The sequence below is a fragment of the Durio zibethinus genome, chromosome 13, assembly GCF_047325235.1.
Source record: "Durio zibethinus cultivar Kanyao isolate XHJ-2024 chromosome 13, ASM4732523v1, whole genome shotgun sequence".
Lineage (NCBI taxonomy): Eukaryota > Viridiplantae > Streptophyta > Magnoliopsida > Malvales > Malvaceae > Durio > Durio zibethinus.
Genome location: NC_143174.1, coordinates 3489432 through 3516517, shown reverse-complemented (window position 1 = coordinate 3516517; position 27086 = coordinate 3489432). Strand labels below are relative to the sequence as shown.

The following is a 27086-nucleotide window of genomic DNA, read 5'->3' as shown; positions in this document are numbered from 1 at the left end:
ATGTGTCTACATCTCTTTTCATTCGTACTGCTAAAGCAAAGCTCTTAAGCTTCTAGAAATAACCATAATTCACACTTACATAGATAGCTCTCATCAAGATGTTCCTATAACTATAAAACTTTAACATATTTATGTTATGGGTCTATTAAGAGTATATTACTCATTCTTTTTTTACCATTACGGGTACCTAGTACTTTACTTAAGATGGCATTAAACATTACTACAATGCTAGCAGTCATATACAGATGATGTACTTTGTCTCATTGAACATAAGACTTAACGTTATACCAAGTGTTGAGTTGAGTTGAGTTGAGTTCCCATCATGGGTGACTTTATTTCATGAGCTTAAGCCCCATCCCTATTGAGGTTTTTTTTTTACTAACTCTTTAGCAAAACTTTTGGTTAAAAGATCCGCCAAGTTTTCACTTGACCTCACATAATTTTTAGTGATCACTCCATTTGAAATTAATTATCGAACATAGCTATATCTTAATCCAATATGTCTAAATTTTTCACTATATACTTGGCTATTTGCTCTTACTAGAGTTACTTCATTATCACATCGAATAAAAATTGGAAAGTTTGGTTTAGGCCATAAAGGTATTTCATATAATAATTTTCTTAGCTATTCAGCTTCTTTAACTGTTGCAACTAATGCAATAAACTCGACTGCCATGGTGGAATCCGTTATGAATGTTTGTTTCTTGAAATATCAAGAAATGGCACCCCTACCAAGTACAAAGATCTATCCGCTTATAAAAATATGATCTTTTATATTAGTAATCCAATTAGCTTCAGAATATCCTTCTATAACTGAAAGATATCTACTATAACATAATCCATAATTTATTATTTTCTTCAAATATCGAATTACTTTTTTAACTGTTTACCAATGTAAGTTACTTTGATTACTTGTGTACTTGCTAAACTTTCTGACAAAAAATTTTATGTTTGGCCTTGTATAGGTCATTGCATACATCAGACAATCAATTACTCTTGTATATTGCAATTGATCAATTGTTCTATCAATATTAAATACTAATTTCAGTTAATAATCCATAGGTGTAGATACTGGAATACAATAAAAAAATTTAAACTTTTAATAACTTTTTCAATATAATGCGATTGTGACAAGGTTATGCCATTATCATTCCAGATTATTTTAATTCCAAAAGTAACATACGTTACATCCATATCTTTCATTAAAATGTTATTTGATAAAAATTTCTTTGTTTCCTTAAATTATTTAGAAGCAGTGTCAAATATTAACATATCATCCATATATAAGCAAATTATGACTTTTTTGTCATTTTAAAATTTGTTGTATATGCACTTATCTTACTCATTAATTCTAAAACTATTAGCAATAATGATTTCATCAAACTTTTAGTGTCATTGTTTTGGTGCTTGCTTATGTCCATACAAGGATTTTACAAGCTTACAAACCTTATGCTTTTAACCTGGAATGATAAATCTTTTTTGTTGTTTCATATATATTTCTTCTTCTAATTCACCATTAAAAAAATATTGTTTTTACATTCATTTGATGTATAATCAAATTATAAATTGTGGCAAGTGAAATTAGAAGCCTAATTGTAGCAATTCTATATACTAGATTATAAGTATCAAAGTAGTTTATCCCTTACTTTTGTGTAAAGCTCTTGGCTACTAACCTTACTTTAAATTTATCTATAGTTCCATCCACCTTCATTTTCTTTTTGAAAATCCATTTACAACTTATTGGATTAGAACCTAGTGAAAGGTAAATCAATTTCCAAGTGTTATTTCCCATTATTAAGTCCATTTCATCATTTATTACTTCTCTCTAAAAAGTAAAATCTTAAGACTTCATTGCCTCTTCATATGTAAAAGGATCAGACTCCGTAAAGAAGTTTTATTGTTTATGCTTTCACCAATCTCTTTCATAAGAAACATAAAAGAAATCTGGTCTAAAATCTTTTTCTTTTATAACCTCTTTGCTTGTCCTTATTTTTTTACAAGATTCATCATTAATTTCAGTTTGTTTCAATAGATTTGGAATTTTTTTTCACTTGTAGAATGAATTATTTGTAGTTGTGTCGAAATAGATTTAAATTTATTTTCATCAAAAATTGCATCTCTTGATTCAATAACAGTGTTAACTGAAATTGAATCATTTGGTTCAATAACCATGAACCTATATGCTTTACAATTTTATGCATATCTTATATATATGCATTCTATTCCTTTTTCACCTAACTTTTTTCTTTTGGGTTTTGAAATTTTAACTACAGCTCTATATCCCTAAACCTTTAAATAATTGAGATTTAGTTTTCTTTTCTTCCATTGCTTATATGGGGTTATTTTTATTTTTTTGTTAGGAATTTTATTTAATATATGATAAGTTGTTAATAAAGCTTCACCCCAAAATTATTGTCCAAGACCTGAATATGATAACATTGCATTTATCATTTCTGTTAAGACCTTGTTATTCCTTTTAGTTATACCATTCTATTATGGTATATAAAGAGTAATAACTTGTAGATTATTCTGGTGGATTCAAAGTAACTTGGACTATAATATTATCCACCCTTATCTAACTTCAAGCACTTGATAAAATATTCACATTGAAGTTTAACTTCAAATTTATATAATTTAAACTTATCAAGTACTCATTTTTGAAATATAATAGATAAACATAATAATATCTATTACAACCTTCTATAAATGTGATAAAATATTTCTTTTTAGATAATGTAAGAGTGCTATGCATATTACAAATATCCCTGTGAATTAACTTAAGTAACTTTGTATTTCTTTTAACTTTAGGAAAAAAGATTTTTGGTAATCTTGTCAACATGCATGTGTTACATTTATTAATGTCTTAACCAAATTTAGGAATTAACAAAGCTTACTCATATCATGTTAATTTTTATAATTTAAATGACTTAATCTACAATGCCATAAATATGAAGATTCAACAATGTAAGTAGAAATAACATTCTTATTTTTATTAATAATATTGAGTTTGAACACTCTCTCATACATATACCCGTTCCCAACAAATTTTTTTTCTTTAGACAGAATAAATTTATCTGCCTCAAATACAAGTTTAAAACTAAACTTATTCAACAGACTTCCAGAAACTGAGTTTTTCCTAACTTTTGGTACATAAAAAATATCATTCAAAGTTAGTTTTTCCAAAAGTGATTCAAAGTCAACAATTCATTTGCCTTTGATTGTTGCTATGGAAGAATTTTTCATGTAGAGAACAATGTCATGTTTACTTGGTTTGAATGTTGTGAACTTGCATTTATTTTTGCACGCATGTTTTGTTGCCCTAGAATCAACCCACCAAGATTAATCATTTTCAAGCATGTTGCTCTAAAAAATCATGGCAACAAATTTTTTAGAAATATATTTTTTTGAGGAATCATTTTTCTTTCATAGCAACCGACATTCTTTTTTGAAATGTCTTGGCTTACCATAATGGTAACATGAGCCTTTTTTATTTTTTTTGAATTTAGGCCTATTAGTAATCTGCTTGACCTTGAACATTTTTTTATCAAACTTTATAGTATGTCTTTCCTTCAAAACATGAATTTTGACATCACTAGAATTGAAATTATGTACTTGCTTTCTATATTCCTCTTTAATTCGAAGATGATTAGCCAAAACGTTAAAAGTAATTTCCTTTTTTTATGTTTCGAAATTCTTTTAAAGTCTTTTCATGATAGAGAAAGTTTATTTATCACAGATGATACAATAATTGTTTCATTTATACTTATATTATGTTATTTTAAACTGATTAAATATTCTTTAAATTTTACATAATTGTTCAATCACAGAATGTCCATAAGTCATATGATAATTATTGAAATGACTAACAAGAAATTTTTTATTTGTTGCATCCTCAGTCATATACCTGGTCTTTAATTTATCTCATAACTCTTTTGCAATAGTCTCGTTTTGATATATATTAAACAGTTTGTCAGACAGATTATTCAGAATATGACCTTTACACATATAAAAGTACAAATTAAAAGGTTTAAGAATTAATGTCTGTACATTATAAATTATTATTGTTGGATTATGGGGTCCAGCGGTCTCTCTTAGGGACTCGGTATGTCGATTCATCTAGGTGAGATATCTCATGGTGGATCAGATTTCGATGTATGACAACTTAACTTGTCGAGGCCTTATGGGTGAGATATCCCATGAAAGTTTTGCAAAGTCCCTTATGTTTACTTGTCGCTTAGTACGGGGCTCTGCGCTACCGAAAAAGAATAAGAAAATAGAGTTGCGCCTTTACTATCAGCTATAGCTTTTGGTGTAATGATAAATGCTTGATCTTGAAAATTGGTATCAGAGCGAGGTTGTAGGTTCGAGTCTTTCAGGTGCCGCTGGGGGGGAGATTGTTGGATTATGAGATCTAGTGGTCTCCTTTAGGGACTTGGCATGTTGATTCATCTTGGTGATGTATCCCATGGTGGATTAAATTTCGATGTATAACAATCCAACTTGTCGAGGCCCAATGGGTAAGGTATCCCATGAAGGCTTTGTGAAATCCCTTATGTCCACTTGTAATTTAGTACGGGACTCTGCACTACCAAAAGAGAATAAGAAAATAGAGTTGTGCCTTCATTATCAGTTATAGCTTTTGGTATAGTGATAAGCGCTTGATCTTAAAAATAGGTAGTTAACCTTGAATTGATCCTTATTTTGAAATGACAAAATATTAAAGATAAATAAACTTGATCAAAATTTTGAAAAAGATTTATTTAGTACATGTTCTTAATTTTATATTTTGGTACTAAATAAATAATATGATTTTCAAAGTTTAAACAAATATTTCTTGGTTTCATATTTCTCAAACCAAAACTATCTTTAAAGATTATTTATTTAAGCTTAAATAAAAGTCCAATTGTTGTTTTTAAAGTGAATTTATTTATTTTGAACTTAATACAATTTTGATAATATTGGTTTTAAGAAAAAGATTAACTTAAGAAAACTGTTTTACAAGAATAAAGTTTTTCAACATTGAACTTATTTTATTTTTTTGTATTAATTCACAAAGTTTTAATATTTGAATTTTATATGGTTGGAAAGCCCTTTAAGTCTACTTTTTAATGGATTAAACAAAATCAAAATCCAAATTTTCTAAGAAAAGATTTGAATTTTTACTAGACACTCTATAGTTGTTAGAAAAATTGCACAAGGGGTAACTTTGAAAATTCACTATAATTCGTACTCACTGAATTAGGTGATAAATTTTATATGGATAGAAAGCTCTTTAAGTCTAGTTTCTAAATCTTTAAACGGTTTATACTTTGGATTTAAATGACTCAAGATATGATTAAATAAGTGAGTAGAGTAAAAAACATAAGACAATCACCCAGCCATTAACAGGATCGATCCTCTCATGGAATGGATCAATTGGGTCGTGTTTTTAAAGTATGAAATGGCATAAAACTTGAACCAATCGATCCCTTTAAGAAAAGGATTGATCAGGTCTGGGTAAAATCACACCAACGGTTATTTTTTCATACATTCAACAGCTACTTTCACTTTCCAAACTTTCCTAATGGCTACTTCTTCAATTTTTCTATAAATTGGGCACTCCAACATACCAAAAAGATTGATTAATCAAGAGAGCAATAGCCAACAAGCCATATTTTCATTCTCTTAAAGAATCAAGAGTTTTTAGAGCTTTAAAGTCTATATCTTTGTATTTATTGTATCCAAATTATATTTGTTATTCATTCATCATTTTCTCGTACTTAAACTTAGCAAACACTTAACCTGAGAGATGTTGTTCTATTGTTTGTAAAATTACCTTTGATAAACAAGGATAGAAGAGAATAAGATGTGAGATATTCTCTTGATATTGTAAAGGTAGAAGTTGCTATCCAAGCCTTAAGAAAAATATAAAGATTTAGTACAATATATGTTTGTATCTTGTAAGAATTTTTTTTCAATTAGTGGATTGATGCCTTGGTGTGGACAACCAAGAGAAATGATGTAAGTGCCTTGTGAAAAATGATCGAACTTCTATAAATCATTGTGTTTGATTTCTCTATCCCTATCTTCTTACAATTTATTGTTGTTTATATTTAATTTTAGGTTCATTAATTGTTATTGTTTATATTATATTTTTATCACAAGTATTTATTGTTTTAATTTTCATTCAATTATATTGAAATAATTTGTTTGAAAAGAATTTGGAGAAATCTAATTCACCTCTCTCTTGAATAACCATCTCACTTATAAAACTAATAATTATTTTATTAATCAAACTAAGTTTTAATTAAAACTTTAGTAATTTCTTCTATTTAAAATTTCTACAATCACTTTACAAATTTTATTTTTAGATAATTTATATATTTTTTTAATCAACACATATATAATTCATTAGGTATAAAATTTAAATTCAGCATATGTAATTTCTTTCTTATCTTTTTGTAAAAAATATATATTTACTTATTGCAAAAAAATTAAAAAATTTATATTTTAAAAAAAATTATATTTATTTAATGTCAAATATAAAAATTATCATATCATAATTCATGTAAATATACTAAATATAAAATATATTTTTAATTTTTAAAAAATAATAAATTATTTTTACTAAAATTTTAAATCGTATTTTTTTATTTTTTTTATAAATCATTTTCATATTATATTATATATCCTATTTAAAATTAAATTTAATAATTTATATATTCATATAATATAAAATATTAAAATTCATATACTCATATAATATTTTATATAAAAATTATATATTACAATTTATATTTACATAAAAATATAAAATATATATTTAATTTTATTAAAATTTATATATAATAATTATTAAAATTTATTTCATATTTAAATCATACCATCATCATATTATATTTTATATTATCATCTATTTAAAATTATCATCTCCCACGTAAGGCTAGTACTTTCGATAATAAAATTAAGTCAGTGTTATTTATTGCTTATAATAAATCTTGTTTAAAAAATCAAGGCTTTAAGGATCTAACAAAATTCAAACAACTTCAAATAATAAATACTCCCCTTTTACCATGGCGCGTAGAAAACAGGGCGTAACAATGCGCGTGAATTTTTAATTCCTCCTTAATAGGTGGTAAAAGGGCAAAACTCCTTCCAAATAGGAACCGGTAATCACCGCTCATGTTTTAACCCCATTCCGGGTTATTCCGGCTATCCGTCCCCATTCTCCGACGTCATTCCCCTCTGCAAGACAGCGCCGACTCCTTCCATCCGTACATCCCTTCACCGGATGCTCCGGTCAAAATAAAAAATCTATTTTTTGATGGAATAAAAAAATCAATTTTCATTTTACGAAAATATACAGAGAGAAAGGCTTACATAACATAACACATTTCTAGAGTGAGAAAGTGAGAATTTTTTTTTTTTTTTGTTTTCTTTTTCTCTTATTGTTGTAAAAAGGTTTTGAGATTCTCTCCGTTCCGTTATTTTTCTTTCTGATTCCTCGACGGCTTCGAGATTTGTAGAGAGATAAAAGAAAAAAAAGCTTTGAAACCGAAAAAGGAAAAATTTTCCAATTTTTTCTGTCTTTCCTGGAAAGTAGAGTATTGTTGAATTTTGTTACGATGTGGTTAATTCACGATCTGAGCTATGGTTTTCGAAAATGTTGATGGGAGATGCGAATTTGCTTTAATTTTAGGTGGCCGATCTTGATTTCCCCAATTAAGGGTTTTTTATTTTTGATTGTGTTTCAGCTCTTCCTTCATCTTCACCTTCCAGTACTAATCAATCCTTCCGGCGAAGACCCTTCATCGTTCGAGGGAGCCGGTGGTGGTCTTGCCCGCGTGGGTGACTTGTTTCGCGATTGAAAGCCATTGGCAAAGAAATAGCGCTTTCTCTTCATCGGCTTACAATTACATGTCTTTCGAATCCTTCTTCATTGGCATTCTTCTATTAAGGCGCTGTAAATAGGTAAGAGCTAAAAGTCAAAGCTCAAGCTTACACAGTCAATGAAGGAGCACTAGCGTTAAAGGAAACACATTTTTTTTACGATTTTTGGAACCTAGGGCTTAATTTGGGAACTCTAAGGAAATGGATGTTGATTCGTCGATGGTGCCAAAGACCGATCACGATCAGAATCACAGCGGAGCTTCGCAATCTTTGGCGCCCATGGAGAGAGAGCAACAGCAACAACAGCAACAGAACCAGCAACTAGAGAACCAGGCTTCGCCACCAGTGTCTGGTGGATCTTCACCTCCTCCGACGCTACAACAGGCTGCAGCGGCCGCACCTGTTGCTCAAGGACAGCCGCAAATGCCGGTGGTGGGGCCGAGGTGTGCGCCCTCTTATTCGGTAGTGAATGAGATTATAGAGAAGAAAGAAGACGGGCCCGGTCCTAGGTGTGGGCATACCCTAACGGCTGTGGCAGCAGTAGGGGAAGAGGGGACGCCTGGGTATATTGGGCCAAGGTTGATTCTATTCGGTGGTGCCACGGCACTAGAAGGGAATTCTGCTGCTTCTGGGACGCCATCGTCGGCAGGAAGCTCTGGCATCAGTAAGTTATATTTATTTCCTTTCATTTTGTAAGAAAGTCTTAACATTGATTGTGGTTTAAGTGATTTAAGATGCAAAGAAATTTGGCAATAGATGTTGATTCAAAGGTTTATATTGGGTGAGAAACCCTAGCTTAATGAAGACCAAACTAATTTCATTGTTGTTGTGTTTGCATTAAGGTATGTAACTGTCTTATTTTTTTATTGGATTGGTGAGGAAACACCTACTTTAAAGAGTAAAGGGGTTATTTCTAAAAAAAAAAAAATAGAAAAACTCTAATGAGGTAAGGAGGCGACAAAGAAAGTAGAAGGCTGATTTTTTACAGAACAAAAGATGGAGTAATATAATTGTCTTTTAGGTCATACTTTGTTGAATCCCAAGTTAAATGAATTTTATTGTTGCTGTAGCTTGGAATTTTGGAGGTAGCATATGAACTTCACATTCCCTGGGTTTTTTGCAATTCAAAATGAATTTTATTTTGTCCTACAGAGTGTAGAAGACTAGAAGCGAAGTATAATCCCCTGCCTTTTTTAATCTTTTGTGAAATTGATGTTTTGGTATTTAATATTGTGCTACTGAATTCAGTTGTTAATTTTGGAGTTCAGAACCCCTAAACTCCCTGCTTCCTTCCACCCAAAACTGCTTTCTGCTCCAATCTATCTAGGGAAAAGTTTTGTTGGTAGAGATGGAACCACAGTTAATACAATGGCAAATTTTCTCCTTTCAAGATATTTTCTAGTGCTAATTTGGACTCTGATTTCTTTTTTCTTTCAAAAAAATCTTACCTAGCTTCAAAGTCAAATTGAAACTACCCATATGACTATTTTCAGCTTACAGTTTAAATATCCTGGTTTTGCCTAAATGGCAGATAAAATGTGCTTTGATTCAGAAAACAATAGGCCTATTTCCTGCTGTTGTAATTCATGCTCGTAGCCTCTCTATTATTTTAAAATACTCATAATCTAGTGGCATTTGCTACGGTAGCACTTTTCATGTTGTGGAGTTCAATTACATCAGGTTTCATGTTCTCCCTTCTTTTTTTTTTTTTTTTGGTATATGGTGTAAAACTTAGTGATGTTTGATCAGTTTCAAGTAATAATGAATGACTACGACCTGGTTTGGCTTGATATTAATTCAGGGCCCTCTACAAATAGGTAACATATGGCATGTCAAGGCTGCTCGTTATTGCCCCCTTTCCCCATTTAAACAACTTAATTCATAAGAAATTTTCTCTTTGTTGTTGGATGATGTTCATGCTTTAAACTTATTTTTGTTTCAATTAAATTGCAGGACTAGCAGGTGCCACTGCTGATGTGCACTGTTATGATGTGTTAACTAATAAATGGTCTAGGTAAGCCTAGGACTAAGGTTTCTTTACTGCTGTTTTACTTTCCTAAATTCTTCTTGGCTTATCTTGTAATTAATTTCATAGGATCACACCCTTTGGAGAGCCACCTACACCAAGGGCAGCTCATGTGGCAACTGCTGTGGGAACTATGGTTGTTATCCAGGTCAGTACACACTGCAGTATATTTAGTGTATCTTTTTTTTTTTTATACCATGTCATTGTTTGCTTGAACTTCTTCCATCTGGAATAAGTAATTCCTCACTGGAAGCTTTTATTTTAAATTAGGGTGGAATTGGTCCGGCTGGTTTGTCTTCTGAGGATCTTCATGTGCTTGACCTCACACAGCAACGACCACGGTGGCATAGGTCTGTCTTGAAGGAATCATGTGCTTGCACCTTATTTATAGTGTTAAGATTGGTCTATTTATATGACTTTTAATTGTACTTCAGGGTTGTTGTTCAAGGCCCTGGGCCAGGGCCACGCTATGGACATGTGATGGCTTTGGTGGGGCAAAGGTATCTCATGGCAATTGGTGGAAATGATGGTAAGTAATCTGTTATTCTGTTTTCTTGCATGCATTCTTTTAAGATTATCATGAAAATTTCTTTTTCTTTTTTAGTTACATTTATGTTGAGATATTCTAATGAATTCTTTGTTGAAAAATTTGGTGCATCATTTCTAGGAAAGCGACCTTTGGCTGATGTATGGGCCCTGGATACCGCTGCCAAGCCTTATGAATGGCGTAAATTGGAACCTGAAGGGGAAGGTCCACCTCCATGCATGTAATCTCTCACTCTTTATCTCTCTCTCTCACACACACAACTGACTTGTGTTCTTGCGCTAACATCAATCTTCTATTAATTGTCTGTTCTATTTTTATATTTTTGAATCTCTTAGCAGGAGCAATATGCAACATATGAACAAAAGTGACTGCGGGCTTTTGTGATACCATATTTATTTCTATGCCTGTCTTTCACCCTGCTGTGTTTGGACATGATGACTAACACTGTATCTATACATACTTCTTCATTCATGGCTTACTTTATTTTTAGAGTTTTTTCAAAACTTTGTATGTTAAAGCTCACAGTCTTGCTTATGCTCTTGGAAATGGTGTCAATCTTGTGTCCTATATGATTATTGTTGTTTAATTATTATTTATTTGATGATTTAATTTCTTGTTGACAATTTCTGTTTGACTAGGTATGCTACTGCAAGTGCTCGCTCAGATGGTCTTCTTCTGCTTTGTGGAGGGAGGGATGCAAACAGTGTGGTGAGTTGAGAGGTCCACCTTATATGGTGTCTAGACTTATTAAATGCATGGAATAATACTTCTTTTATTTTGTTTTCTGGACAATATGACATAAGATTTCATAACCTATAGTATTATCTTGTCTTTTGTTATTGCTTTAGGGCAGGTTTTCCTTGTTCAGTTGGGATAAAGTTTAAATACATCTGAATAAATGTTGGAACTGATCTGAGCATACATTTTATCTGTGTAGATGGGGACAGAGGCATTCTAATTAATAATAGAATTCTAATGAATTCTGAGGAATGTGAAAATAATATAATTGAAGATATTTTAAAAGATTGAGCTGAGATGCATGTAAATGGTGTCACAATTTTGTCCTTTTGAGATGCTTACATCCCTTTGTATAATTAGATTTGCTCAACCTGTTCTCTCTTCATGGTTTCTTCTCTCTGTGATTGTTTTCTCAGCCATTGCCAAGTGCATACGGGCTTGCAAAACACAAGGATGGTCGTTGGGAATGGGCAATTGCTCCAGGTGTTTCACCATCTCCAAGATATCAACATGCAGCAGTGAGTTTTTCTCTCTCCCCCCTCCCCCCACTGCATTTTTCAATAATTTAGTTCAATCTACAACTTCTTTTACTTGGATAAATCACATGCACGTGATATGTTTCTAGGTCTTTGTCAATGCAAGGCTTCATGTTTCTGGTGGGGCACTTGGTGGTGGCCGCATGGTTGAAGACTCCTCAAGTGTTGCAGGTACTTGATCTTGGTTTTCAGTGTCTTGACTTCTTTATTACATGGTGTGCTGTGTTGGTGGTTTTACTTGTATACATCAAATGTGGGTTTGTAAAACATTAAGGTTTAAAGCAGTTTTTCCAGTCAAATCTATTGTGAGTTTCCCGAAATGTAGGTTGCTCCTGCAGGAAGATGGATGCAATGATAGTGTAGAAAGCAGGGAACAACTAGTCTTAGCTCTTAAAAGTCCACTCTTTCTCCGATCTCATTATTCTCCAATCTTGTAACTTGGGAGTTTTCCTGCCTCTCTCTCTCTCTCTTCCACCTTATATGAGAAGTTATATCTGAGTTCTTTAACATCTTCCATCTTGTAACTAACAAACCAAAATTATCATTGCTGTTTGATATCTGAATAACTTTTTATCAGAAAGTAGCAAGACTTAATTTTTGCTTGAAGGTTTTGTTGCTTAAACTCAGGCACTATAAATGTGGGAATTTGTTAAATTTGTGTCAAAAATTAGGAAATATTTCTGTGTCTTAATTTATTAACATAGGGATGTGTAACAATACATCAAGCATTTAGCCATTTATTGTCAAAGGTAGAAATCTACAGGTTCCTAATTTATTCTCCTTGTTGATAGTGTTGGATACTGCTGCGGGAGTTTGGTGTGATACAAAATCTGTTGTTACTAGTCCAAGGACAGGCAGATACAGTGCTGATGCTGCTGGTGGAGATGCTTCAGTTGAGCTGACAAGGCGTTGTAGACATGCAGCTGCAGCTGTTGGTGACTTAATTTTTATTTATGGTGGTTTACGTGGTGGTAAGATAGTCTTTTATTCTACAATATTATAGTCTTTTATTCTACAATGTGTACCCCATTTTTTTCTAGCCCCAGCATGGACTTGTCAGTTATCAATTAGGCCATCATAAAGTGTAATACATAATTAGAGTTTTGCTTTAGAACTGTATTCAATGATTAATCTTGAATGAAAAGTCACTCGAAGGCTTGTTGATGTTTCTATTTTGAGCAATAAAAATGTTTTTCCTTATACATAATTTAATCTTTAATTTCTTTTTTTTTTGGTATTCAAGACTGCCGGGATTGAACCCTGGTCACTAGAACTGAAAGTCCAGTGCTCTACCAACAGATCACACGGCTGTTGGCAAATTTAATCTTTTTGTCCAATTACTATTTGTATGTCTCATACTTAATTGATGTATTGTAGGATTCACATCAAGTTCTTTAGTATGGCTCACTTCATTGGTTTTATCAAATGATCTTCCTAGTTCTCGTCCTTTTAGTTTTTTAGTTAGTGAAATCTTTCTGGCTGATGGCTTATGCTTGAGGTAGAAGCAACATACTATTTTTGTGGAAGCCTAATGATAGTTCCAGCATAAATATCTTTCATATTTGTGCAATGATTGATGATAGCATGTAGGAGATGAAGGCATTGATTGGGAAGAGAAACGTTGATTGTGATATGGATAGGTTTGGTGGGATGGATTAAGCAAATCATCTTAGGATAAAAATATGGTTTTAAATAGGCTAGTATGAAATGTCAAAGTTTAATCCTTTGCCTTATTGTTGAACATTTAAGTAGCACACAAGGACATTGCAGAATTTGTATAAACTTGGAAGCTGGTGGTACGGACCAAAGATTGATCTAGGGGATAATTATGGAAGCCTTGATTCTTCCCCACTTCATGAGATCAAAATTTGGATATTTAAAATTGGTGAAACCTGAATTTCGTCTTTGTTCTATTTGCATTATCCTAACTGAAAATGCATCTTCTCTTTTCTCATATTTAACTATTAGTTGTGAGAGAGGCTACAAAAGTTTTAATTCATCTTGTGGGTTGAGAACTATAGAAGTTTATTTCTTTAAGACCTCCATTTTCATGAAATTTTTAAGCTCTTTTCATGTGTCATGGAGTTCAAACTGCTGCTAATCTTGGTGTTAAGTGCTAATCCATATGAGAATTGGCATTTCATAATTTTAGTAGTGCAGTAATATGTTGTATTTATGCTCTAGGGGTGTTGCTTGATGACCTGCTTGTCGCTGAAGACCTGGCTGCAGCGGAGACAACAGTGGCAGCTTCACATGCTGCAGCTGCAGCAGCTGCTTCTAATGTGCATGCAGGGCGGGTACCTGGAAGTTATGGATTTGTTGATGATAGACCAAGGCAAACAATGCCTGAAGCAGTTCCTGATGGAGCAGTTGTGCTGGGAAATCCAGTTGCTCCCCCTGTAAATGGGGATATGTATACTGACATAAGCACTGAGAATGCCATGCTTCAAGGATCCCGGTAAGCTACCACTGTATTTTTGTCGTGTTAAATGACTATTGAATGGTTAAGCTTGCTCAATTAATCCAAGGAGCTGTTAAAATGTGGTTTATCTTGCAGGAGAATGAGCAAAGGTGTTGAGTATTTGGTTGAAGCATCAGCTGCTGAAGCTGAGGCTATTTGTGCCACACTGGCTGCTGCAAAGGCACGACAAGTCAATGGAGAAGTTGAACTTCCTGATAGGGATCGTGGGGCAGAGGCTACACCTAGTGGAAAACAGTTGTCTACCTTGATTAAGATGCCTGATTCTACTGGGTCAAATAATATGGCTCCAGCTGGAGTTCGGCTTCATCATAGAGCTGTCAGTATCAGACAATTTGATCTACATGTTGCCAGTCTTAAGTCAATATTGGCATTGTTGTGACCTATGACTTCGTTTCTAATGTTGTTTCCTTTATACCAACAGGTTGTTGTAGCTGCAGAGACTGGTGGAGCTTTAGGTGGAATGGTCAGACAGCTTTCTATTGACCAATTTGAAAACGAAGGCAGGCGGGTTAGCTATGGGACTCCAGAGAGTGCAACTGCAGCAAGGAAACTATTAGATAGGCAGATGTCAATCAATAGTGTCTCCAAAAAGGTATTAGTGGCCTTATCTTTTGCATCTTAAAGCAGTTCCTGTGTGTTTTTTGGGGTAATTGGTGAATGTGTTTCCCGGTGAAAAAGGAAGAGTTGAATAGTAAGAGCAGGATCTGCCTGGGTGATGCCCTAAAACACAAATAGTAACACTTGAGGGTAATTTCTTTCTATTTGAATGGTTTGCTTTGTGGAGCAGGAGATTGTTGTAGTATTTATCTTTCTTGCAGTGAGATTGATTTTCGTTTTGAGTCTTTGAGATTATATGAATTTAGATGAATCTTTTTTTATATTTATTTTATAGATATTGTACTCCATACATTTAGGATCAGAGTATTTATTTTTGAACTCTCAAGTGAAGATGACATGATTCTCCCTTCTTTTTATCCTATTGGGCACACTTTTATTATCCTCATATATATTCTGTATTGTTTCTGAGGCCACTATTTCCCTTGATGCAACTTGGAAAGTGTAGAGTTACAATTTATCTAGATTTACTAGCACAAGCTACATATCTCAAGGCAGTTAAAGAAATTACCTTAAGCTTCTTAATTAACCATAGCTTAAATTCAGGCTATAGAAGGAAAAGGTGAGGAAAAAAAAGCTTGAAAAGCCAAAAATTGTTTTGTTTGTGATTATGAGAAGGCCAGATTTGCTTACCATGCTCTTAATGCATTATAAAATTTTGTCATTTCTTTGTAGTGTTTAGCCATTCACACCAGCATTAAACAAAAAAAAAAAAAGTTAATCATTGATTTTCTGATAAATTTTTTTGTTATTAGTTCTCTGTTGCTTGGAGAGAATTCATCCTTGAAATTTCTCTCGCTCTATTGGATTACTGGACATAGAAATCCACGTTTATTTCTTGAATATGCCAGTTTAATAACGTAGTTGTAATAATTCTTTTGCATTGAACCTCAGATTTGTTTTTCAATTAGTCACCGGGATAGTGATGAACTTTATAGCTGATAGAAGTTTCTCTTAAGAATTCAATTAGTCTTGCACTAATGATGCTTTTTTATTTTTCAAAATGCTTTCCTCTTGAATCTTGAAAATATTCATTTGTTAAATTATAATGGAGTGTCTATATGTCACCTTGCCAGGTCATTGCACATCTTTTGAAGCCTCGTGGTTGGAAACCTCCAGTTCGCCGACAGTTTTCCTTAGATTGCAATGAAATAGCTGATCTTTGTGAAAGTGCTGAACGAATATTTGCAGTTGAACCAACTGTTTTACAGCTGAAGGCTCCTATTAAGATTTTTGGTGATCTACATGGACAATTTGGGGATCTCATGCGCCTTTTTGATGAATATGGTGCACCATCAACTGCTGGGGACATTGCGTAAGTGTTCTGGTAAAAAAATCTTGTTTCAGGAAGGCTCTTTACTGGCTATTTGTCATCATGGCTAAGGGTTTCAACTGACACTTTTTAATATCCATAAAGACTGTTGTCTTCTTGCTTGTAATCTACATGAGTTGTTTTGCATCTCATTCAAGTTTAATCTTGACATTTTATTTAATTGATACTGATTTTGTATAAATTACTATTAGATATATCGATTATCTCTTCTTAGGAGATTATGTGGATCGGGGCCAACACAGCTTGGAGACCATTACTCTTCTGCTTGCTTTGAAGGTAAAAGTATAATTTTGGTGCTTCACTAATCTTCTGAGTCAGTTTTACTTCCTATGCAAGTTATAACGTGCCAAGATTTTCATATAATTCTGTTAACATTGCAGATTGAGTATCCCAATAATGTGCATTTAATTCGGGGGAATCATGAGGCTGCAGATATCAATGCTCTTTTTGGCTTCCGGATTGAGTGTATTGAGCGCATGGTATTGTATAATCTGTTAGAATATGGTTTGTGCCTGCTTTGTATAACATTTTAGTCACAAATATGATAGCTTGTGTAACAGGGTGAGAGAGATGGAATATGGACATGGCATCGTATAAACCGTTTATTCAATTGGCTTCCTCTGGCAGCTCTAATTGAAAAGAAAATCATTTGTATGCATGGTGGCATTGGTCGGTCAATAAATCATGTTGAACAGATTGAGAATCTACAGCGTCCAATTACAATGGAAGCAGGCTCGATTGTTCTTATGGATTTATTATGGTCAGAGTGTGTTACTATCTTGTTTGGTTACCATTTTATATCGGTCATGAAATTTAGTATGTATTGCTTTAATTGTGCATTTTCTACTCTAGGTCTGATCCAACGGAAAATGATAGTGTGGAAGGGTTGCGACCAAATGCTAGAGGTCCAGGGTTGGTTACTTTTGGGGTGAGTGTGCTACTTGAAAACTTTTAAACCACAACATTTAAAGTCTTTTGTCGCTTTATGTTGCATTGATTTCAACATTTGAGGAAGTATTTACATGGGCAATTTGACTGCAAATTATGGCTTGCTGACTGGCTGGTTGATCTCCATATTGCATCCATGAAACTGTCTCTCTCTCGCTCTCTGAGTGAATGATTCTATCTTTAACATTCTGTTGAATGTTAAAAGTTTGACTTAAGATACTTGTTTAAATTGCTTCTGTGTACCTTTCCCCTTGGTTGTGTAGCTCTATTTCTGAGTAAAACACGTCTTTGTTGATTACTAAAATGCTGATTTTGCATGTTATGCTTATGTAAATGGTTTTCCATGTTGCAGCCTGATCGCGTTATGGAATTCTGCAACAACAACGATCTTCAGTTGATCGTTCGTGCTCATGAGTGTGTTATGGATGGCTTTGAGCGCTTTGCCCAGGGACATTTAATCACTCTTTTCTCGGCCACCAATTATTGTGGTGCATCCCTGATCCGCGCTTTAATATACTGACCGTCTGTCAGATCTGCAGATGATTTAGCCTTTGAATTTTGCTTCATGCTTGTTTTTCAGGTACTGCTAATAATGCTGGTGCAATCTTAGTTTTGGGCAGAGATCTTGTGGTAGTTCCGAAACTCATTCATCCTTTACCCCCAGCAATGTCATCTCCAGAAGCATCACCAGAACGTATAGAAGATACATGGATGCAGGTGCTTCCCTATTCTCTTTGTTAGAGTAATTATACTTTTGTTATTTCTGTATGCTTTTACTGGTACTACATGCGATGTTTTTAATACTCATGTTAATCTTTTGCATTTATGGGGTTAGGAGCTGAATGCTAACAGACCACCAACACCTACTCGAGGTCGTCCTCAAGTAGCAAATGATCGAGGCTCTCTCGCATGGATATAGTAAATCCTGCCAATTGTTTCTATATACTCATTACTCATTCGGGCTTATGCTACCACCTGGAGATTCTGGTATTCTGTATAGAACATGATGCCATATACAGGCATTTCCAATCTTTGTAATCTCTCTCATTAAAAGTTTGAAGGCTTCACGGCATTTTGGTTTTTCGCCGGTTTGCAGCACACGGTAGGCCCTGAGATTATGAAAGATGCAAGTTCGGGAATGAAATTGCATGTGGCATAGCTTTGCTTCTGGTTATCTGCTGAAAGTTCCAATTTGGGCTTCTCCCCCTGTAAATTGAGCCACTGGCTCGTAGGAGGCGGTTGGTTGGTATCTTCAAATGACGGGTTGGTAGTGTTGAGCATTTTTCACATTCAGTTCGTATAATTTTTTAATTCTCGTTTTAGGTCTAATATTTTTTACCCTCTTTGAGGTCGTTATATATGATGATGAGAGATATAACATTAAAAATCTTCATGGGCGTCCCGTTGTATCATAGAGGTGTTGATTGGCGTAATTCTTATTTATGCTCTGTACAATGTAATGTTTGTGTGAAGATAAACTTTTGTTCCAACATGAAAATTTTAGAATTTTGGTCATGAATTTGTCGCTTCTTTCATTTCTGCAATCAACAATCACACAAGGACAAGATTTGGTGTTACATTGTTTACGTCTTCTGATCTGATTTGGGCTGACTGTATGATCAAGGCAAAGCTGTCAATAACAAGAAATAACCGTCGAGCCCCCAGATGACAGTCTTCTGATCTAATAAGCACACAGGATAGGCTAAATAGAGGATTGTTTGTTTGTGAAGGTGAAAATGGGGAGGAGAAAAAAAATAGCTTTTAATCTGCAAAGTAATTTCCTTTCTCTTCTACAATAATACCTTGATGATAAGCCTTTTCAGAGAAATGGGTTCTTACAAACTTCATTCACCGCAGGAGCAGTTAGTTGAACTAGCTGTCAAAACCCCCCATCACACCAATTAACCTCGCTTTACGGGCCTTTGAACATACGATTTGTTGGGATCCTCTGTCTTCAGTTTGGAGGGACGAAGTTCTCCTTTCTTAGACTGCAAAGAAACCATCAGTCTTCAAGAAATCTCATTTGCTTTCGTAAATGAATATGACTCGTTCATGACTCGATTGTTGCTCATCCAAAAACGAAAAGACAACTTGACCCATCAGTCTTAACATTTACCTTTTTCCCTGACTTCATAAAATCCCTCCAACTTGAAACCTGATGAGCAAAATAAAAAAAGAGAATACATACTCGCCGTTTCCCTTGTTCCTTCCCACTGCTCCTCATGTTCACGCTTCCTTTTCCATATCTCCTTTTGCTCTTCTTCATCCTTCTTTAGGCGACCTTCCTCTTCAGATATCTAGATGAGATAGAAGGGGTGATTAGCTTATGGTAGGAAGCCTTAAACAAGAACAGCTATAGAGAGCAAGGATATTAACAGCATCCAGCATACCCTCATTGCCATTTTTCTCTGCCGCCATTCCTGCTCTGTTAATAATTCTCGAACCTTCAACTTCAACTCCTGCTGGAACTCCTCCGATTGTTCATATTCTTGCTCGGATTTTCCCTGGATATAAACGAACTTGCTTAGTCTCTTGGCATAAAAGTCTAGAAGAAGGTCAGCAATAAATATTTACTTCCATAGAAGGGGCAACATCAGACTCAAGACATAGAAAAGCCAACAATAACATTCATCAAAGCAGTTATTTCTTCACACTAAAAAACTTATGGTCAATCAAGATTGCATATTGAAAGATAACTCAGCATGCCATCCATTACTTCCCCAAAAAAATGAAAAACTAAAACTCTAATTACACCCAATTGATCAATATGACAAGCATGTAATGAAAATATATTAAGGACTTACCTCATCAACTAATAACTTTAACTTTGAAGCTGTGTCTTTCTTTAACTGCTTCTTCCTCTTTGCTCTAAGTTCTTCTGCACATTGCATAAGATGAAATGTGAGAACTTATTTCACTTACCAAAGGTCATGCTTTTGTTTTGTTTATTCATTTATCACAGAAAAAGGAGAAAGAGAAAAAAAAACTCAATTCAAAAGACCAAATGCAACAGATTCATGCTAGGATAGTTATTCCCAATGATAATCATTCTGGCTTGTATATTGAACAAGTTTACCAGTTATTTATCAAACTACCTGCATATAACATAAAACAAAAAGCTAACCAACAAAAAAAAAAAATTCATTCTACCATTAAGATTCTGCTTCAAGTAAGGCAGTGGCAATAAGATTCCAAACAAATCTTTCTGATTCTCAAAAAAGTTTTAAGTGACAAGTAACAATGCTATGTGAATAGATAAGGCCTCCTCAGAAAGTTATTAAAATTTAAGCACTACCTTTTGCTGCAGTAACTTGGCTAAGAATATAATCCCTTTCCTGTTGATCAAGCAATTGTTGTTGGGCTTTTGCTAATGCTGCTTACAAACCAAAAACTCAGTGAAGTTAAGACAATCTAATATAAACATTTTAATATTTCTAAAATAAATATAAATGCACCACAGTGAATGACAAATACAAACTATCTTTAACATTCTTCATTCATACCACAGATTAACAGAATATGAAGTATACATCTTTGAAAATGCAAGATGCAACATTCTCACATCTTATGTTAAAGTAGTGGCACAAAGCCATAGTTAATCTTACTGCAACTCTCAATTTGTGATTCTAGGGTTCGAGTAAAACCCAAGACAACATAATCTGTGTGATTCTTGTGAGATTATTCCTTGATTTTTCTCTATTAAATACTAACATCTGGTGTTATTACAGCCAAAATGGTGTCAAATTTTTTGCAAAGGACAGTTGTATAGGGGCAAATTACATGGAAATTAGGACTATTAGAGCTAAAATAGAGAGCATAGTTCTGAATCTCCTTGACCCTTTGTCTGGTTTTGTTTTGCTCTTTTTTGTATTCACCATCAACATATCATAATTGTCTTCTTTTTTTTTTTAACCTGAATCATAATCATCTTTCAATGCTCTAAATTTCATATTGTTTTGAACAACCAACATAAAAACAAATGCCTAGCTCAAGTCAATGATGCTAGAAAATAACTCAACTAAATTCAGAATTTATCAAGATTGACATGCACATTTGATGCTTATTCTCTTAACAGGTTCTCATGGTCTTCAAGTAGGGAGTAAACATTCAAGAATGGATACAGTTAGAAAACCATAGATATGTAATCAGATAAGCCCTTAATGTTGGAATAAATATCTCCATCAAGAATCTGTAATGCTGAATATCAGGATGTTGAATTTTATTTTAATGACAGAGTTATAAAATAATCAATGGCTGAGGAAATGGTCATGGAAAAACGAGAATACCTTACAATATTGTTTTTTGACATCTTCTGGAGATGAATTAAATGACAGCTTAAGAAACTCAAATGGATTTAACTTGAAGCATGAAAGAATCCTACAATTTTTAGAAAGAGTTTAAATGGGCCAAAAGTTAATTAAGAGATAATATAAGAAAGGAGATCATCAACATTCAAAGTTGTTACTGCTTGATAGAAGCAAAGATAAGAGAGAGAAAAAAAATACAACAAAAGGTAAAGCATCATTAATATTAGGAAAAAAGATCATCAATAAGTAATGGTCAGGTAGTTTCCTCATGTAGGCTCATATCGCCTGGGTATTGGAACAACGATCTAAAGGAGTAAAGTTCTCTCGTGGATTAAGATAGTTGTTTGAAATAAAATGGGCCCTTAAAGATTGTCATAGAATAAAGGTCATGAAGTAAAAATGTAAATTACTAATCTAAATATAAAATTGCCCAAATTCTATAATTGAGTGAAACGATGAACATAAAGCAACCATACATGCATAATAGATGAAGTTAGTACAGTATTAAAAGCAGTCCAGCCATTTATTGCCTCCACGATCAAATCAGTCCCTTTAATAGTAGCAACAGCTAAATAAAAGGTTACTAATTGAGAATGAGGAGAAGGGTGAGGGAGCAGCCATATAGCTGCAACTCTCTTCTTTTTTTTTTTTTTCCCCCCGAATCACCCATTTTGGCCACATATCTGACACCTCAACCTGGGTCTGGATATGGGAAATAACCTTCCAAACAGAGCAAAAAGCTTTGGCAAAACTGAAAGCATCTGGGTAGGGACATATCCAACATTAATACCTATACGAAAGGAAAGAGAATAATATACCCTTTACATCTCTGGTTCTCCCAACAAAGGCACATGGTGATTAGAAGAAAACTAATGTTTCTCATGAACTATAGTACTAAACCACTAAATGCATATTTAAGTTCCCTACTTTCATGTTGCATAGACAGAAGTCTATTCCTTGCACTGTAAGTAAGAATCAAGATCAGCCAAATGCCCTTAAACTTCTAATGCTATTATGCTTAGGCTAATAGAAGACCCGTTAGACTTACATTGAAGGCATCAATACACTCTACCACTGAATAGTGTATTTAGGGCTTTTAACAACTTTAATAGTACTTACTTGACATTTGAAAATGATCTTGAAAACGTTCATCTATATCAATATCTAATTAAAAACAGTGTAATCTTATAATTCATAAACAGCATCAAATACAAAGAACACCCTTAAAATTAAATGGAAGAATCGAGCTACATATTTTGCACAAACATTTCATTAATAAGCATATTGTTATAACTATAAATATCAAATTCAAAATTTACCCAATTCATCCAATTCATAGAGCATGCTAGTCGAGCTCAAATTTTACAGGAAGAAAGCAACTTTAGAAATTAAAAAATATTAAAAATTGAAACTTTTCCCCATTCACATTTGATGCAAATATCAAAGAATAAACCCTAATAGCTGAGACCCATCAAATTGAAATCACTAAAAAAACCCATAAATCCCAAGCATACGAAAAAATTATCAGAAAAAGTAAATAAATATTCCAAAGGAAAGAAGAAAACGAGAGAAAACCTGATGACTTCATTGTCTCTTTCAACTTCGCTGACTTCAGCAAAGAATTCTTTGAGAAGCAAATCCTCATCGTCGCCGGTGTGGCTCCCTCCCATCGGTGATTTCTTTTGCTCACTGATTCTCCTTTTGATGGGCTATTTTGCAAGCCTGTCTTTGCCTTTTGAGCCGAGCTAGAACCCATAGACCAGAAGATGCACTATGAATCGGGCTGGCTGTCTGGTTCTATCAATCGGTTCGGGCCAAAACTAGTCGGGTGTCATACTCTGTTGGATCCGGTCGCACTTCAAAATCTTATGTTTGGGCCTGGCCCAACCATCCATTTATTTTTATTTAATATTAAAATATTTAAAAAAATTTTATATTAATTCTATAATATTTTTTCAACATATTTAATATGCTATTCCTTCATCAATAAAAAAAAAAAAAATGCTATTCCACTTTTAATTATTTCTTTTTTTTTCCAGACCAAAACCAATTTTAATAGTTTCAAAATAAAACAAAATTTGAATAATAGTATCCAAAATGTTAAGATTTTTCATTGTTAAGTCTTCTTTTTTCATTTATTCTTCATTTTCTAGAAATAAAATCAGAAAAAAACGTGGGGCCCACAATTAGGCCCATGATCAACAGGCAAAACAGATTAAAACATGTGAAAAAATGGAAAGCAATTACTACTAATATTATAGCAATCACATGGTGTGTTTATAGAGCCTTAAGCTTTTAAATTTGATAATTAAATTAAAATATTGACAATTCCAAATATATATAAAAAAATAATGTAACAATCCATGATGAAATGTACAATTTTTTTAAATGAAGTTGTTTGTTGAAGTAGAAATATCCATCAGTCCTTTGCAAAAAAAAGGAACAAGCCATACAAATGTCAATTTGTGGTTGATTATGTTTCCAAAATTAAAAGCGGTTAGGGAGATAGACCCATGCTGAAGCCCCATTGGCTTTGAATTTTGCAAAAAGCAAGAAAAGTTAAAAGCAGAAAGCTATCACATTGCAAAGACAGAGAGACAGACCACCATGTCAAAAGATGATGTGCTTCAATTAAAGATTTTGTTTTAGCTACAAGTAGGCAAAGAGAATCATTATAGCATTGTTTAAGTCTTGTTTTGTCATTCATTCATTCTTCATTTTTTAAAAGTTCCAAAAGTATTCTTCCCCTTTTCTTGATCTTTTTATTAGATAATTTGACTATAACACAATCACCCCCTCAAGGAGTGGAAGTGAAAAAACTAGCTAGGGGAGAGAGAAAAAAAAGATAGGGTAATAACAATAATTATAGGCAAATTTTGACGTGGATTTTGATCATCAGGAAGTGGCAATGCAATAGGGCTCCAAGAAGAGCAGAGACCTCCTAGATTCCTTGCAGCCTCTTAACAAAGGAACAAAGTAATCACCATTGTTCCCTCTCAACACGAGCAATTGTTGCTGATCATTCGCCATTAGATTCTTGGAGAGAACTAGCTGCTTGTTGCTATTGTCCTTGAGTGGCGGTGACTGTAGAGCGAGTGGGTTAAGAATTGCCGCCTTTGACATGGGTTGATTAGGCCTCTTCCAGTAGTACTCATAAGCATTGAATGATGCAGCTGCTCCAGCTGCTGCTGGTGCTGCTGCTGTTGATGGTGGTGATGGTATCAGCCTAGCCACCAGCGTCCGCGGTGGTAGTGACTGTGCTAGTGGTGGTGGGCTCGTTGGCTCAACCTTCTCCCCCCTTTCCTCTCCAAATTTAACTATTTCGTCAAAATTGTTAGGCCATGTTGGGTTCCTATTTGCTAACCATATGGGCTTGTTCATTATTAGAGCTAACCTATGCACATTCATTGCTCCACTTGAAAGTTTAGGACCCTTCTCCATCTCAGAACACCTATCTTCTACTTCCTCAATCTCATCTATTTCCTCCTCGTCTTCTTCTTCTTCATCAATATCTATTTCACTTTCTTTTTCTTCTTCTCCATAGCTTTCAAACTCTTCTTCTAACTCTTCCACTTTCTCTACTTCTTCAGCATTCATCACTTCATTAACCTTGGACTCTGCTTCACTAGAAGTACAGGTATTGGCAAAAGTGAGGACAAGGCGACCATCTTGGCGTTGAGCAAGAAAGTTGTTCTGTGAAGACACTGAAACAGCTTGAAGAACCAATCTACCATTATCACGATGAGTCTTCATGCGAACAGATGCTCCATCTGTGCAAGAAAGGTAAGGAATTGGTGGAGGAAATGATCTGTGTGGCGATTTCTTGACAACATCATAGTTATATTTCACAGTTCTTGGTTTGTCAACATCATAAGAACTCAACAGTGCAACTCTTTCTTGCTTTTGCTGTTGGAGTTCTTGATCTTCCTCTTTATCTTCTTCCATGTCACCACTTTCTGATGGAGGGTATGAAGAGAACCCATCGGAGCCAGTTTCCGAACCAAGGCTCTCAGTGCAAATTTGAAGGCTTTTCTCGCTTAAAGAACTAGCTGATCTTTTCACAAGAGGGTGAATATATGGAGGGGGAACTGGCTTTGAAGGGTCTTCTTGAGCCTTTTGTGATATGATTAAACTCCATATATCGAACTGGCCTGGCTTTTCAAGTTCCTTCTTTTTATTTTCTTCTTGAATTGAAGTCCAGACATCGAATTGACCTCGTGCTTCAGTCACCTTCCTTTCTTCATAATCCTCTTCTTCCTCTGACGACGAGTCAGTGGTGGAAACAGGGAAATCCTTGGATGAAGCAATCTTTTTCAGGGGAGAGAATCCATGCTGAGTTAGCCATTTATTGGAGGACATATCAGCTGACAAAGTTCTTCTAAGTGAAGCAGCTTCGGTTGGTCTCTCTGTATCGGATCCAAGAATGGATACTATGCCTTTCTTCTCGGTGACCATGGCCTCTTCATTGATGTTCAAAGCTGAAGACAAGCGGAGGCTCTTGCTCAGTGGAGCAGACATCTCCAAGTAGAAGGCAGATTGTACTAAAATTTATCTGCACGGAGTGAAAAGAGAGAAAAGTCTTAAAAAAAATACAAAAACAGCTATACAACAAATAACAAGTTACTAAGAGACATGCATGATTGTGGTGTACCAAAATACACATAGATAAGGTGTGAAATTCATTAATGAAGGGAAAAATTAGAATTGAAAATTGAAGTCATTACCTTTTTCTTTCAAGAGAAAAGCAACAGCATCCAACAGAGGCCTCCGAAGAGACCACTGGGGGAGGGTCTTTGCTTGGTTAGTGAGTGAATATGAAGAAGATGCTTTGAGGAAGGTAATTAAATGGGTGTGGCTTGATGGCAATGAGAGGAAGGAATGTGGGGGTATTTGTAGTGTAGGAGGGCAAAAAGCTTTGGAACTGTGTCCAATGGGACCCGCCTACGCCACCATGAAAAGACACGTCCATTGGTTTCCAGTTTTTCCCTTGCCAGTGAAAATTGGTGATTAATGAAATAAAATGGAGTTAGAATATTGAGAGGGAGGCCTCATTTTTGTTCACATGCTCCCCTCTCTGACTCTCTCCTTTCCTTGACGAAAATATTTCAGCTCATGCCAAATAAATGCTTATCAAATATACTACTTAAAAGCTATATTATCATATTCAATCAAATAGTGAACATTATTATAACTCATTCATTTAAAGTGTCCATCTTGGCTACACCATATTCTAGTAAAAAAAAAAAACAAGTATCGATCCCTTCATCTTAACGTGGCAGATCTTGAAAGCCAAACAGTGACAAATAACAATGGAAGAAGAGCTGGACACCACCATTCATCCTGTAACTTGCCAGGTTCATTTTCGGTATTCGAGATGAACATCAATCTTCAAAGTTATTTATAAACCTGAAATAATCCGAGTGTCTGATTACTCATCAAACTCATAAAACAGATAAACAGTGTACATACATAATGAAATTAAACGACCATTTTCTATCAAGATTGGCATATGGAATCAACTACCCTGATGACCCATGTTTGAAGATTTCATTTAAGGCCTCTGTTTTGCTATAGCTCACGATGTAATGAGTGCTATTCATGAACAGTGATTATGGGATGCACAAAATGATTTTAAATCAAAACTAAAGGGCCTTTCATTACTTTAGTATTCATTTCATTTTTGCG

General features: G+C 34.2%; 3 protein-coding genes across 12 annotated transcripts; 1 reads left to right on the top strand and 2 right to left on the bottom strand.

Annotated features, from left to right (window-relative positions):
- The first annotated feature begins 7339 nt into the window (after positions 1–7339).
- LOC111303837 (serine/threonine-protein phosphatase BSL3-like) lies at positions 7340–18609 on the top strand. Of its 10 annotated transcripts, none has more exons than XM_089742696.1 (23): positions 7340–7388; positions 7734–7950; positions 8046–8533; positions 9823–9883; positions 9965–10043; positions 10166–10245; positions 10330–10424; positions 10563–10662; positions 11081–11150; positions 11597–11698; positions 11806–11887; positions 12508–12687; positions 13901–14174; positions 14274–14514; positions 14620–14790; positions 15890–16128; positions 16338–16422; positions 16527–16625; positions 16707–16906; positions 16999–17074; positions 17447–17582; positions 17675–17811; positions 17930–18609. In XM_089742696.1, exons 3-23 carry the CDS (start codon positions 8071–8073, stop codon positions 18011–18013), a joined length of 3054 nt encoding a protein of 1017 aa, XP_089598822.1. In that variant the 5' UTR covers positions 7340–7388; positions 7734–7950; positions 8046–8070; the 3' UTR covers positions 18014–18609. The 10 variants fall into 10 exon arrangements, with proteins under 10 accessions (XP_089598822.1, XP_022756033.2, XP_089598823.1 ...); XM_022900298.2 differs by having other exon boundaries at positions 16707–16912; XM_022900299.2 differs by having other exon boundaries at positions 7370–7440; positions 16707–16912.
- LOC111303839 (uncharacterized) lies at positions 18601–23172 on the bottom strand. Its single transcript, XM_022900306.2, has 6 exons — positions 22977–23172; positions 20390–20467; positions 19899–19972; positions 19485–19598; positions 19283–19391; positions 18601–19082 (listed from the first exon to the last, which is right to left on the bottom strand). Exons 1-6 carry the CDS (start codon positions 23155–23157, stop codon positions 19078–19080), a joined length of 561 nt encoding a protein of 186 aa, XP_022756041.2. The 5' UTR covers positions 23158–23172; the 3' UTR covers positions 18601–19077.
- Positions 23173–24011: 839 nt separating this feature from the next.
- On the bottom strand, positions 24012–26265 carry LOC111304387 (protein FAF-like, chloroplastic). Its single transcript, XM_022900939.2, has 2 exons — positions 26126–26265; positions 24012–25953 (listed from the first exon to the last, which is right to left on the bottom strand). Exon 2 carries the CDS (start codon positions 25917–25919, stop codon positions 24297–24299), a length of 1623 nt encoding a protein of 540 aa, XP_022756674.2. The 5' UTR covers positions 25920–25953; positions 26126–26265; the 3' UTR covers positions 24012–24296.
- Positions 26266–27086: the final 821 nt, after the last annotated feature.

Bases quoted from the DNA above. Each gene is read 5' to 3' on its own strand.
- LOC111304387 (XM_022900939.2), bottom strand. From the start codon at position 25,919: ATGTCTGCTCCACTGAGCAAGAGCCTCCGCTTGTCTTCAGCTTTGAAC.
- LOC111303839 (XM_022900306.2), bottom strand. From the start codon at position 23,157: ATGGGTTCTAGCTCGGCTCAAAAGGCAAAGACAGGCTTGCAAAATAGC. The intron at 20,468-22,976 runs GTTTTCTCTCGT...GTTTGTAAGCAG, and splicing joins AGAGACAATGAAGTCATCAG to CATTAGCAAAAGCCCAACAA. The intron at 19,599-19,898 runs GTAAGTCCTTAA...GTTTATATCCAG, and splicing joins TAAAGTTATTAGTTGATGAG to GGAAAATCCGAGCAAGAATA.
- LOC111303837 (XM_022900298.2), top strand. From the start codon at position 8,071: ATGGATGTTGATTCGTCGATGGTGCCAAAGACCGATCACGATCAGAAT. The intron at 10,425-10,562 runs GTAAGTAATCTG...CATCATTTCTAG, and splicing joins GGCAATTGGTGGAAATGATG to GAAAGCGACCTTTGGCTGAT. The intron at 14,175-14,273 runs GTAAGCTACCAC...TTTATCTTGCAG, and splicing joins GCCATGCTTCAAGGATCCCG to GAGAATGAGCAAAGGTGTTG.